The following is a 15373-nucleotide window of genomic DNA, read 5'->3' as shown; positions in this document are numbered from 1 at the left end:
TGGGTTACTATTGCTGTGATAAAATATTATGAACACAAAACCTGGAAAGGAAAGTGTTTATCTGACTACACTTATACATTGCTGTTCATCACAACGGAAGTTAGGACAGGTAATAAAACAGTCTAGGAACCTGGAGACAGGAGCGACTCTAGAGGATATCAGCACAAAATGTTGAAACTGTGTTCCAAAAATGTTTGCTCTTTAGGGAAATGACAAATTCAAAACACAGAAAGTCTACTTACTTGAGGCTTCAGTCTTAAAACCCAATGGTTCTGGCCAGTGTAACTGTGGATCCTGCATAAGGTTACCATGTTTGGTTAATGTATTGAAACTGAAGCTTTCAGACAGTGTAGAATCCTCTGGTATAATTTGGGAGCACATGAACTCAGAGTGTGGTCACAGCAGGAGCCTTTTTCTTCATCAGATACTTGTTTCCATTCTTGACTCTGAATCTCTGGGAGCACACAGGAATTGAAAATAATAAACATATCCTATATTTAGTTCATCATTCACAAATCTCAAAACTAGAAACACAAAATTCTTGGACCATTCACGCTGGTCAAATATATGCCTTTCCTAGACTCTTGTGAAATGACAACCTGCTGATGCCTCCTTTCTTTCAATAGGATCCTGTGAATGAAAGCCTGAAGGAACCAAGATGACCAGCGAAAATTAGTAGTGAGGTAAACATTTGTGATTTATGTGAGTTAAGTACACAGTCTGGGATTCCATTGTTCAGGAATTGGGTATCAAGATAGGGAGATGGGTCATATAATGAGGGTTTTAGTCTTGTGGACAGATGAGGCAGATTATGAAACCTATTTTGGATAGGATGGGTGCAAGAGTTAGTAAGAGCATTCTAGTTTAAGAAAAATAAGGTTAGATCAAGAAGTCTCCTGAAAAATCTAAAATTGGAATGGATAATCCATATAATCCAATGATTTAGGCAGGACAGAAATTTCCGTCTAAACTTCCTTTTTTATTTGCTTTAGTATTTCAGTCTTCCATCCTGTCCCCTCAGGTTCTGGAGTTTCTTTCTGGCCACTGCTCTCCAAGTAGGCACATTTACTTTGCAAATGTACACAAATTATAATATCTTCTGTCTTTGGTTCTCAGAAGACATCCACTATCAAATATTTTAGAGTTGATTAAATAAGACCTGTTGGAAATTGAGAAAAAATTCAGTTACTCAGTCATTTACTACTCTTGCTGAATCTGTGAAGAGTTGTGGGCACAATATGAAAGTCTCCATTCCTTCTTAGGAACATTGTCCTCACATGTGTACATGGACCTGATGATGGCAGAGCAGTACAGAGACGGCACAGTCACTTTGGAGAAATTGCCCTGGTTTGTGCCACTTCTTTCACATCTCTGTGTAAAGGTTGAACAGATGAATAGAGAACTCTTGAAAGACCCTAATTTCTAGGGTCCAGGGAAGGATTCCCCAGACTCAATAAGCCATGCCAATGGATGCAAACAGCAAGAGGATTCTTTATTGTCAAAGACGCCAACAGGAGACTCAATACTCCAAGTGAGACTGAGCCCCCCTTATATTTTTCCAGCCAGTATTTATAAGGTCTCAGGGTTACATAATGGGGAAACATAGCAACTGTAACATCATTGGTCAACTCAAATTAAATTAACATATGGTGTGGATCAACATAAGAACAAAAACAAGTCCACAAAAACAAGTCTACAAAAAAAGTCTAAATTAAGCTAGTTTCAGCCAGTTTCTGTACCCTTGGTTTTCAATACACAAAGGACTGGGCGTTTTTCTCAAGACTGCTTCTGCTGCCCACAGATATCCTGTTTTTATTTTTTTGGCAGGTGTGGTCAGTCTCAAGACTGCTTCTGCCACCCACAGATATCCTGTTTTGCCTTGCCCTGTTTGATCAAAACATATTAAGATGGAGACTAGGAATGGGATCTCTCAATCTTAAGATGGAGACTAAGGTTGGAGTCTTTCACTCACTTTATGCTATTTCCTCCAGAACAGCAATATCACTTAGACCCACAGAAGCTAGGAGGGAACAAAGGAATTATTATTTTAACAGAAAATTCATTACACGCATTAAAGTATTCTGGAAATACACAATCTAAAAGCTAACAGATAAAACAGGAAAGAAGCAAAGAAAAGATACCCAACCCATGAGCAGATTAGGGTCTGTTTGCTTAAAACTGCAGCTCAGTGAGTGTCACTAGGTACAATCGGCTCATAGCCTCAGTGCTGGAGCCTCATACACATTTCATTAGAAGCAGCACAGTTGGGTCAGTGGGTTTCATAATTTGCATGAGGATAATGGTCAGTGTGAAGGTCATCTGGCTTCAAGTGTCACAACCCTGCCTATTTTATTGGCTCTAACTTGAATCCCACATAGTGATTAAATTAGAGTGTTTCTTAGTTTCTGCACTGAGTATAGGATTCCAAAATTTCAGGGACTTTTGCTTTTCCCATATCTGATGCTGCTTTCCATACAGAATCTCCTGCCCTGTGTGATGCCCTGCATTTTGTTCAAGTCAGAGTATATCCTACACTAAAAAAAAAATACATTTAAAAATGGACTTTGGAAAAAGCTCTGAGGTTCAAGCTCTAATCACACAAGACCAAAGAAATTTGTTTAGTTCTTCGTAATTCCAAAAATCAGAAGATGTATTAGTCAGATATCAATCCAATATGGTAAGTGGAGACAGTATGATCATTGGAACTCACTGCCCAACCAGTCTAAGCAGTTGTTGAGATCCATGCCCAGTGACAGCATTCATTTCAAAATTTTCATGTATATTTAAAGAGGAAGAAATCTCATGACAACATGTACAAAGACAGACAGACACAGTCACAGACACAAATACACACAGAGACACATACAAATACAGAGAATGACATAGAGAAACTGTAATAAACTATAAACAAACAGACTCACATCTCTGCAGAAAACTGAAATTTGAATCAATAAATTTGATGAATAAACTTTTATACATTTCAAGTATTCCTATACAATACACCTGTAGAGAGAATACCTAAATGTGATATGGAGATGCAGCCAAGACCAAAGAGGAGTCCATTCCTGTATGCCCAGGGTCTCTGTGTTCCTAGTGTCCTTTGTTGGTCCTGAATTCACTAAAGCGAGGTTTGTGTCTGAGCTCACAGTAACATGCACCCACTGTGTATCTTGGGTTGTAATACATGGCTGTGTTCTCAGACCTCAGACTGCTCATTTCCAGGAACACAGTGTTCTTGGCATTGTCTCTGGAGATGGTGAACTGGCCCTTCACAGTGTCAGCAGAGTAGATTGTACCACTCCTACCACTAATGTGTGTGACCCACTCCATTCCCTTCCCTGGAGTCTTAGGGACCCAGTACATTCTGTAGCTACTGAAGGTGAATCTAGAGGCTGCACAGGAGAGTTTTGGAGTCTTTCCAGGCTATTCTATTCCTCCTCCAGACTCCTCACATTGACAACCCACAAACACAAAGAATATTGGTCAGAAGACTCTTACTTAAATCAATTTTCCCTCCTTTCATGTCAAATAGGCATACAACATATCATTTCCATAAATTTTCTTTTGTAATAATGACAAGAAAGCCAAGATGAGCCCTGAGTCCAAGGGGATGGTCTCTCTTCAGTGTTAATCACTGAACAGGAGAATCTGGGAATCCAGGAGTCAGCTCCTCCTCCAGAGTTACAGGGTGGGGGCAGGGTTATGTTTTATGGACACAGAGGTGTCCTATTTGCATGTCTTCTTACTGTTGCCAGCTCTGCAATTGACACATGGCAGAGGGCAGTTCTCAGAGCAGACATAAGCCATCAAAGGCAATGATGACAGGCACAGGAATTGATGCAGTGTTGCAGTCCCATAAATGCCTTCCCCATGTTAATGCTTCAGCATATTCTATTTAGCTCTCATGCTGCATGTACACAGAATATGCTGACATTACAAGTATGCCTGTTTAATACCTTCATACACAGTTTGTTTCCACACCCAAGCTCAGTTTTTTTCCCACTGTCTGAGTTGGACATGGCTCTTCCATGGTGAGGTTCTTGAACAGGATCAGACCTGCTTACAAACATTGTCATAATAGCTTCTCTGTGATTAGAACATATGAGATTTTTCTGAATTTTACTCACTGTTGAAAGAACAGTACGCATAGACCATTAGAGGCTTTCAAATGTGGCATCCCTTGTCACCATCTACCACCAGGTGTCTACTACAGAGACATACTGCAGTTGCAGCAAATTCACTTCTTTGCATTCCAATGGTCTCACTCTGATTTCTTTAAACTTCTTCCACTACTCTCTTCTCTCCACCAGGCTGCAAATAACTATCTTTATGCTGTGTTCGACTAATTTCACTTCTACAATTTATGTAATTAGTACAATCAAGGTTTTCATTAATGTTTATAATTTGGACCTTGGGAGCTAAGTCCAGTGCTCCAATGTGGATCTCTGTCTCTATCTCCATCCATCGCCAGATGAAGGTTCTATGGTGTTATGCAACATATTCAACAGTGTGGCTATGGGACAAGGCCAGTTCAGGCACCCTCTCCTCTGCTTGAACCTGGGAATCCCTCTAGAGTCAAGTCTCTTGCAAGTTCTAAAATGGCTCCCTTAATTAAGATATTTACTTCCCTGCTCCCATATCCACCCTTTCCCCATCCCACTCATTCCATTCCCCCAAGCTATCCCAAATCCTACCCTTCTCCCTTGTCTCTAACCATCTCCCCTTACATCCACCCCCACCCCCGTGCACCCAACTTTTGCCTGGCAATTTTGTCTACTTCCAATATCCAGGAGGATAACTATATGATTTTCTTTGGGTTCACCTTCTTATTTAGCTTCTCTAGGATAACGAATTATAGGCTCAAGGTCCAAATGAGGAGCAGAAGGAGAGAGAACATGAGCAAGGAAGTCAGGGCCACTAGGAGTGCGTCCACCCATTGAGACGGTGGGACTGATCTAATGGGAGCTCACCAAGGCCAGCTGGACAGGGAGTGATGGAGCATGTGATCAAACTGGACACTCTGAATGTGGCTGGTAATGAAGGCTGACTGAGAAGCCAAGGACAATGGCACTGGGTTTTGATTCTACTGCATGGACTGACTTTGTGGGAGCCTGGTTTGTTTGGATGCTCACCTTTATAGAGCTGGATGGAAGGGGGAGGACCTTGGACTTTCCTTCAGGCAGGGAACCCTCACTTCTCTTAGGACTAGAGATAAAGGGGGGAGGTGAGGGGAGGGAAAAGGGAGGTGGGGAGGAGGTGGAAATTCTTAATAAATAAATAAATAAAATTTATAATTACCAGAAATTTATAAAACATGATTAAATGAGGTGCATAGGCACAACACCTTAAGCAAGAGTAGAAATGTATATACAGTATAATTAAAATAACCCTATATTTGTATCAATACACAAGATCCATACCAATATAAAATATTTAGGCTACTAGTTGGTTTTAGTTCAAAGGTTGACTCCACAATGCACGCTATTATCCCATCATTTCAATAATGCATCCCTTCTTTTCATCTCAGAAAGAGATTACTGAATCTAATCTCCTTTGTTTAAGTATTTTCCTGAGCATGACTTGTAACCCACTGTGTTAAATGATCACATACCTCCTTAACCCACTGAATGACAAAAAAAAATCCACCCAATCTCTTGGAAATGTGGGCCTCAAGTTCTCCTGCTTACTTCCTGTTGTTCAGGCAACAACATCATCTTCATGTGACTCTTGAGAAAATTGGGATAATGTTCAAGTCCTGGGAGAGCTAGCTTTGTTAGTTTTTATTTAGTCTTTCTGTGAAGAGAAAATATAGAACTTATCTTAAGTCTTGATTGTGTAATTTTTTTGGACAGTCTTAGGAAACAGCTCTGAAGTTGTTCTTGATGCAGAATTTTGAGGAAACTGTAATAGAGGCATTCTGAGAGGTTGCATCACCTGGGCTACTTTTCTTTATTGCTTTTTGGTCTTTTTTTTTCGAAAGTATATAAACAATGAAAAGTAAGAAATATATCTTCACTAACACAAGAATGGAATGTACAGAGTGAACAAATCAGCTACAGATCTTTTTTTCTTGTTGTTCTATGTTTGCGCCGATAAAAGACATGTGTGAACTTTAAACGTCATTTTGGAATTCATAACCAAACTGGAGTATAAATCTCCAACCATGCCATCTGAAAAGGATGGTATGTAAAAATAAGTCTTAAGAACTCTGTTGCCAACAAGATTTATCTTGGCTCTTCCTCTCTCAGAGCTGTTCCCATGTAAAGGGATCAGCATACATGTCACCTGATTTAATTTTTTTCTTGTTTTATTCATGTGTGTGGCCAAGATTTTCAGGAGTTTGCCCCCAATCACATCTGATCATTATTAATTTTGAAGAAAACCATAATATTTTGTATTCTTTAAAAGCAAAGACATAACCTGTTCCCCATCACAACATATTTTCTGACTTTCATTTTAAAGTTATAACATATATTTTTTTTAAAAAATTATATGGTTGTCTTACTTTTCCAGTGTAACTTTTTCAGTGGATAAACCCATTATAATCTTGACCTCTTTGCTCATATTCATAATTTAATTTCTCTCAGAAGTTAATGATTTTTGTATATTAGTATTTAAAATTCTAAAATAGTAAAGAAACTTATAAGATCTAGACACCTCTACATTTTCTAACTTCATGTAGATTATTCATTTTATATTACTTTATGCTTTCATTAAACTCTTAATTATTTTTGAACTATTATTTCTATAACTATCTCTACACATTTATTGCTGTATTTGATTTAAGGTTTCCTTGGCCTTGACTACCTTACTGAGTGCCTTCGGCCTTCTCTAACCCCATCGCCACGTGTTAAACCTGCTGTACATCTCTGCACATGGCACTGGTTTGCTAAAGTTATTTTTTCTTTTTCTGTTGTTCTTTTTTATTTATTAGCCTTTTAAAAAATACCAATCTAAGTTCCCACTTTCTCCCTTCCTCCCATTTTCTCCAAACACCCTCTCACCCCACCATCACCTAATCCTCACAGAGGATAAGGAATATTGCTTTGTGAAAGGCCCAGTGCCCTCCCTACTATAAATAGGCTGAGAAAGGTATACATCCAAAGATAATGGGATGCGAAAAGCCAGTCATGCAGAAGGGATAAATCCTGGTGCCACTCCCAGTGACCTCTCAATCTGCTCCAGCCATACAACTGTCAACCACATTATGAGGACTAGTTTTGTCCTATGCTCGTTCCTTCCCAGTCCTGCTGGACTTGCAGAGCTCCTATTGTCTCAGGTAATTGTTTCACTGGGTGAATCCATCATGGTCTTGACCTCTTTGTGCATATTCTCGTTTTTTCACTCTACAACTAGACTTTGGGAGCTCAGTCCAGTGCTGCAATCTGGGTCTCTGCCTTTCTTTCCATTAGTTGCTGGATTAAGGTTCTATGGTGATATTTATGATAATCAACAGCCTGAGAACAAGGCAAGGCATAATCGGGCCCCCTCTCCTCTATTGCTTAGGGTCTTAGGTGAGGTCATTCTTGTGGATTCCTGGGAATTTCTCTAGATCCTTGTTTCTGCTAATCCTGTAATGGCTGACTCAATCAAGATATCTCTTTCCTTTCTCTCATCTCTGTCCTTCCTTCATCTCAACCATACTGTTCCCTCAAGATCTCCTGAACCCTCCCCTTCTCCTTTCCTTTTCCCTTTTTACCCTTCCTTCTCTCCCCACCCCCATATTCCAAATTTTGTCAGGCAATCTTGTCTGTTTCTAATTTCCAGGTGCATCTTTATTCATTTTGGGGGGGTTCACCTTATTACTTAGCTTCTCTCTTAGGATTGAATGGAGCTGGGGTGGGAGGGTATGTGAAGAGAGTGGGAGGGGAGTCAGAGGAGTGGACCTGGATATTAACCCACACATCTATGAACCCCTGATTTTTGACAATGAAGCAAAAATTATACAATGAAAAAAGGAAAGCATCTTGAACAATTGATGCTGACATAACTGGAAATCAACATGTAGAAGAATAGAAATAATTCCATAACTATCACTGTAGGGAGCCGCCAGGATGTCGCCTTGGCGAGATAGTCCTACAGCCTGGAGGTATACAAATCCTTTGATGCTGCCATCCAGGCCAATTTGCTTGGAGCCTTGTTTGCATTTCAGAGACTTGGTTTCCTGACCTGTCCTGTGGCTTTGGGCCCTAGCAGAATGGCATCAACCAATCAGCATTCAAGCCTCTCCACCGTTTAAAAGCAGCTGCCTCTGGGCTCTACTTCCTCTCTCTAAGCTTTCTCTTGTCCCTGCACTCTGTCTTCCCTTCCCCCAATTTTCCTCAATTGAGTGCTCCGAATAAAGACGTGACAGGGAAGGAATTCTCGTTTTTAGTGGCGTTCATTCCTGCTGGTCAGGACGCGCGCCGCATATCACCATGCACAAAAATAAAGTCCAAATGGATTAAAAATCTCAATATAACTCTGACCACACTAAACCTGAGAGAAGAGAAAGTTGGCAGTAACCTTTAATGCATAGGCAGACGAGACCACTTACTAAATGTAATACAAGTATCACAGACAATAAGAGTAACAATAAATAAATGGGACTTCCTGAAATTGAAAAGCATCTGCAAAGCAAAGGACACAGTTAATAAGACAAAAAGGTAACCCACTGAAGGTGAAAATTTCTTCATCAACCCCACATCAGATAGATGACTGATCTCAACATCAGGCAGAGGCATAATCTCCAAAATATGTAAATAGTTCAATAAATTGCATATCAAAATTCCAAATAACCAATTTAAAAATGGTATACAGAACTAAGCAGATATTTCTCAACAAAAAAAAAATTTCAAATGACTGAAACACACTTAAGGAAATGTTTAATATCCTTTGCCTTTGGGAAGTGAAATCAAAACAATTCTGAGTTACCATTTTAGTCACTTATAATGACTAAGATCAAAAACGCCTTTTATAGCTTATGGTAGAGAGGATGTGGAGTAAGAGGAACACTCCTCCATTGCTGGTGGAAATGCAAACATGTACAATCACTCTGAAAATCAGTATGGCAATTTTTCAGAAAACTGGGAATCAATATACCTCAGGGCCCAGCAATACCACTCTTGGGCATATACCCAAAAGATGCTCAATTATACTACAAGACATTTGCTCAACTATGTTCATAACAGCATTATTTGTAATAACCAGAACCTGGAAACAATCTAGATGCCTCTCAACTGAAGAACTGGTACAGAAAATGTGTACTACTCAGTGGTTAAAAAAACAAAAAACAAAAAACAAAAACAACTTGAAATTTGCATTAAGGAACTCTGAGGGAATAGGCCTAACCTAGGACCTCTGTGAGTCTGCAATCTCTAATGGAAAAGGCAGGGAACAAAGGCTTTTGTGAGTCCAGTCAAGAGTCTGGGATCAGCGAGTGAGTAGGCTGGGGCCAGGACTTTGTGGGTGGGACCTTTAAGGATGTAAACCAGAGATGGAGGTCTTTTGGGACTGTGCCCAAGCCAGTGACCTCTTTGGGATCAGGACTATACCAGGGACATTTGTGGAAACAGGCCTGAGCCAGTGGCATATGTCGGAGCAGGACAGAGACAGCAAAATCCACAGGAGCAGGTACAAGGGAGCAGCAGCTGAGGGAGTAGGTCAGAACTAGAGAGCTCTGCGGGTCTGGGTGCAAGACTGGGACATCAGAAGGTTTAGGCCTGAGCCGGAACCTCTGTGGGTTCAGACATGAATTTTGGACCACCATGGGAGTAGGCAGAAACCAGAGACCCCTGGGGTCCAGGGGGAGAGTCAGGGAACTACAAGGGAATAGGCCAAAACCAGAGAACTCTGTAGGTCTCAGAACAAATCTGGAACATCTGAGGGAGTAGGCATGAGCCAGGACATCTGGGAGATCAGGCCCAAGGGAGCAACCTCATGAAAATGAGACCCAAGGAAGCAATTTCTGTGAGAGCATGTTCAAACTACCCCTGGTATTGCAGAGCAAATGCCGGGAGTGCTGAGCAACCTCCAGGAACATGGGGCGCCCAATGGGGTGACTGAAACAATACCCTGGCTGCACCACGATGAGCAGCCATCTGAGCCTTGGATCCACTGGCACCTGGAAGACTGATCATCAGAGACAAGACAGCCCCAGCTACATCAATCAGAGGAAAAGAGTGGTAGACAAGGTAAGGACATATGCAACACCACAAAGAGCAACATGATAGCAGTAAAAACTAGTGGCTCTATAACAGCAAGACTTCAACAACCAAATGTAGAAAGAGCAAAAGAAAATGACCTCAAAATAAATTTAGGAGAATGTTTGAGGTCCTTTAAAAGGAAATGAAAAATTCCCTCAATGGAAGAATGGCAAAAAAAAAAAAGTTTGAATGATATCAACAAATCCCTTAAAGAAAACCAAGAAAAATCTATAAAACATATAGAAAAAACATTTCAAGACTTGAAAACTGAAATAGAGACAATAAAGAAAGAATATTAATAACGTCAAAGGAAAAAGGCCAAGTAGCATATACAGGCAGACCTATCAGAATTGTACCTGACTCCTCAATAAAAACAATAAAATCCATAAGGCCCTAGTCAAGTATTATGCAGATATTAAGCGGCAATGGAAGTCAACCCAGACTACTATACCCAGCAAAACATTCAATCACCATAGAAGAATGAACAAGATATTCCACCACTGAGCCAGATTTAGGTAATACTTAGTGATAAGCACAACCATGCAAGAGTACAAGAAGGAAAACCTCAACCCAAGGAAGTTAACAACATCCACAAAAACACAGATAATCTCACAGAAACAATCACAACACACAAATAATAATATCACCAAAAATAAAATCTAAAATGAGAAGAGATAACAATCACCTCTCATTTTATATGGTTATTAATATCCCTTAATATAAATGGAATCAACTCACCAATAAACAGGCTAACTGGTTTGATAACAAAAAAGAATCCATCCTTCTGTGGCAAACAAGAAACACATCTCAAACAGATAGACATTTGTTTCTAGATGATGAAATTAAATCCTCTAACTTTTATAAAGTGTTTAAATACCTTGATAATGATGGGGTACTTTATTTTATCCAAAAACAAATTTATTACATGCCACTAACATGAGAAGACCAAAATAGATCCCAAGACCTATGAATTACAATGTGATTTGACAGCATTTCCAGAAAGAGTCATGAAACTCAGGGACACCTTAAGCAGTATGTTAGCCAAGAACCTCCTGCAGGCTCCTGAATCTCAGTTGCTATCTCTAGCTGCATTAGCACCATGGTATAAGTACCAGAGTATAAACAGGATCTAGGATGAAACTGATGTTCTTGTTTCATGTGAGGATAATAGAGAGAGTGGAGGAAATCAATGTTAATGGTCTATAAGTCTAACCATGGTATTCCTGCATGATCTGTTGGCTCTTACCAAAATCCTAAATTCTGCTCTAACTGGAGAATTAACTGAATCTCTGTTGTGAAGCAAGGGACCCCACTCTCAGTGATACCTTAGTCTCTTAAAGATTGATCCTAGTACCCACAACATATCCAGATCTGCTCTGTATGATACTCTCTATCTTGTTCAGATAAGATCAAAAATTGTATAGAAAAATAAATATTACAGTGGAAAACAGGACTTCATAAATATTCACATGCATTAAAAATTAGTACAGACTAAATTCTAGAAGATTGCAATGGGAAATATATCTTTCATACACAGAGCAAACCAAGAAACTGAGAAGCCAACCATTCCTGGGCTTGTGTACCTGCTTTGGTTCAGCACACTAAAAAGACTTGTGGTAATACTGGGGAGTCTCTGTTGGCCCTGAGGTTTCTGTAGGAAGGTATTTTACAGGTTCACACTGAACTTCCATCACTGTGTCTCTGGTAGAGTAATATACGGCTGTGATCTCAGTTGGAAGATTCTTCAGTTTTAAGAAACCTTGATTCTTGGAGGGGTTCCTGCAGATGGTGACCTAGGACTTGAGAACTGAATTATAACCAGCGTTCTCATTATATCATATTATTCCCATTAATTACAAACCCTATCCTGGACACTGGTGCACTCAGTGTATATGACAGCTGGATAATGAGAACACAGAGACCGTGTAGGTGAGACACAAGGTCTGGGTCTGTGATGGCTGAAACAGGTGAGGTTCTGATTTCTTCACCTGGAACTGGGACAGTGCACCTGGGGAAAATCGACATCACCATCAGTCAAATATTCCATACATGATGTACGTGGTTCTCTCTCCTGAAACCCTGAAACACTTACAGGTTGGAAAGGACAAGACATAGAGGAGCAGCACCAGGACATCCATGCTCTGCTGGACGCTCCAGTGAGAAGGAGATGGAGCTTCTCAGCTAGGACATGGCTTTGATCCTGAGCCTGAAGGCAGCTTTGCATTGGGAGAGGTTTCTGAGAGGATAAAACGAAGCCAAGGAGGTTTTCCTTTTCACTTCAGGAGGCTGACTTTTGTTTTGTGCTTATTAGTAAAAATGGAAATGGATACTCAGGAACATTTTCCTGGTTCTTGCTAGATTTTTAATCCCTGACTATCAAGAATTTTTTTTTGAGTTACACTGTGCAGACCTGCCAGACAAAAGATAGAAATGTTTATGGTGAGTCCACATTTAATCAATGATGGTAGAACAAGGTATCACTTATTTGATGCATTTGAATGTCTATGACAATTCATGAGATGAATTTAGAAAGGAATTTGGGCTCATAGTGGTCAGAAATCATACATATAAAAATTTAGAATTTATTATTTTGATGTCAATAGAGACAACTTATGGTCATCCCTCATCCAGAAGATAACTTGTGATTACTAATATTTATTATGTGTGATCTCATGTGTTTATCTGTGAAAAAACACAAGTGACTGACATGGAGCCTGCCTTACTAGGCTCAGACTATTTACCTTCCTAATTAGGAACCCCATACCTGGGCACTTGTCCTTGAACCTTTTTTTTTTTTTTTTTTACAGCAGATTGCTTTTCTCTTTGTATTTTTATATCTCACTTTTTCTATTCTCAGTTTGTATCAGATAAGAACCCAGGTTTTATGATTATTGTATTGGCGAGGGATAAGAAAACCATCAGTTCATACAACCTCATGAAAAGAAGTAGCATCCAGCCAGGCTTGAGGGTTATGTGATCTGAAGTAATAAGAAGGCAGAGTGATGACAAGACATGGAAGGAGGGCATGCTTGAACAGTGGGAACTGTTTGTCTTCTGAAGAGGATAACCATAGAGGACAACGGACTGCAAGGTTTTCTCCCATGCCTTGGTAATGTAAATCACCAGGGAAGGGAAATGAGGAGCTGTTCCCAACTTGCCTTGTCAGATCCTGGAGAATATTCACCATTTTCTATGTATGGGTACTCTACATTTTATGTAACTCAGTTATTGTAAATGGCAGTGATGGAGCTAGAACTTAAACTAGGTTATGCAGTCATCCTTGCAAATACTGATGGGGAACCAAGACTATGAGTGCTGTGTTCTCCTTATTCCTGTAGTTCAGGAAGTCAGAAAAAATATTTTTCAGACATGTTTAACAGGCTCATTTGTCAGGGTTTGTCAGCTATTATCATTGTGGTTACTAAAATTGGGTAGGAGTATCACAAAAATAAACATTTCTGATACTACATTTGGTACTTGGTATAAGTTTATTTATTCAGGTATTTTTTACCTTGGTTACTGCAGAGAGAGTTTGTATCTGTGTTCTGTACTCTTTTGATCCCCAAGTTTCTTTTGTCTGTGAATCTGCCTAGAATAAAATCACTAAGGCAAAGTCATTTGTAAAATGAATGAGTTGATAAGTGTGATATGGAGAGGCAGTTCAGACACAGAGAAGTCCAATCCTCCAGGCTTCTCTGAGCAGGCTCTTCTGTATCCTAGATCTCTAAGTGCTCTCAGCGCCCCCTGCTGGTTCTGTGCTCCCCACGGGAGTGTTTTTGTCTGAGTTCACAGTAACATTCACTCACTGTGTATCTTGCACAGTAATACATGGCTGTGTCTTCAGATCTCAGGCTGTTCATTTCCAGGTACAGAGTGTTCTTAGCATTGTCTCTGGAGATTGTGTACCGGCCCTTCACAGCGTCAGTATAGTAGGTGCTACCACCATTGTAATTAATGTATGCGACCCACTCCAGCCCCTTCCCTGGAGCCTGGCGGATCCAGTCCATGCTATAGTCACCAAAGGTGAGTCCAGAGGCTACACAGGAGAGTTTCAGGGACATTCCAGGCTGCACTAAGCCTCCGCCAGACTCCAGCAATTGCACCTCACACTGGACACCTGTAAACACAAAGAATTCTGGTTAGAAAACTGATACAGAAGACATTTTTTCTGCTTCTCATGTCAATACAACACACAATGTCTCATCTTTATGAATTACCTTTTAATATAAGGACAAAGGATACCAATATAAGCCATAAGTCCATGGTGGGTGTCCTGTGTTCAGTGCTGAACCCTGACTGAGAGCACTTGGAAATTCAGGGCTTGTCTTCTCTGTCAGAGCTGCAGGGTCAGGGCAGGGCTGGACTTTATGGGCACAAAGAAGCCTTATTTGCATATCTTCCTGAAATAACAGGTTCTGTGGTTGGACCTGGGTAGAAGGCAGTAATCAGAGCAGATATAAGACATCGTACACAGTAATTACAGTTATAGAAATTGAAGCATTAATGTAGCTCTGTGTACACATTTTCATTGTTAGGGATTCACCACACTGTATTTAGTTATCTTTTCACCATATGCATAGAAAATGTTCTTGTTGCTGTCTGTCTTCCTCTCAGCGATTGATGTAAGGACACACTTATATTTGCTGCACTTAATTGTTTGCATCCTGAAATTCTTCCTATCATCACTTTTTACTACCCACTCTGCCTTTCCCTTTCTCTTGATACCAGGGAACACATGGCTGTCCTCATGCTGTCTTAGGTCAGTTTTTATTTCTGCATATTTATGTAGTCAGCACAATGGGGACATTTAATGCATTTTTGTAACAAAACACGAAACTTTTGCATCAAGTTTGTATTTTCAAAAGACATTGTTTTTATTTTCCCAAATTGTCATGTTTCCTAACCAAGCAGTCCCTTTCTCTCATTATACCCAACTTTTCCTTTCAAAACCTCTGTATTACCCTGTGCTTTTTCCCTCTTACCCATCACTTAAGATGTCTTTTCCTGTTTTGACCTCCATTCTAGTTCTAAGCCTACAAAACAGAAGCCAGAGCACCAAGCACACAGAGTCTCAAACACAAAATCTGGATTCTCTATGAGGGAGAAACTGTCCTTCCCAATCATCAGTATATTGTGTGATGTAAGATTCCAGTATTATTCAAGTTCTCCAAGGCTCAGACAATACTGAT

The 15373-nt window shown here is 40.0% G+C and overlaps 1 gene segment (V, D, J or C); it reads right to left on the bottom strand.

Moving 5' to 3' along the window:
- Positions 1 to 13653: 13653 nt before the first annotated feature.
- On the bottom strand, positions 13654 to 14517 carry LOC148120411 (immunoglobulin heavy variable 3-23-like). The segment is given in 2 exon segments: positions 13654 to 14301; positions 14402 to 14517. Coding segments are annotated over 2 exon segments (429 nt in total).
- Positions 14518 to 15373: the final 856 nt, after the last annotated feature.

This window comes from Myodes glareolus, chromosome 11 (assembly GCF_982192425.1).
Source record: "Myodes glareolus chromosome 11, mMyoGla1.1, whole genome shotgun sequence".
NCBI classification, from domain to species: Eukaryota; Metazoa; Chordata; class Mammalia; order Rodentia; family Cricetidae; genus Myodes; species Myodes glareolus.
This window is presented reverse-complemented; position numbering and strand designations above follow the sequence as displayed.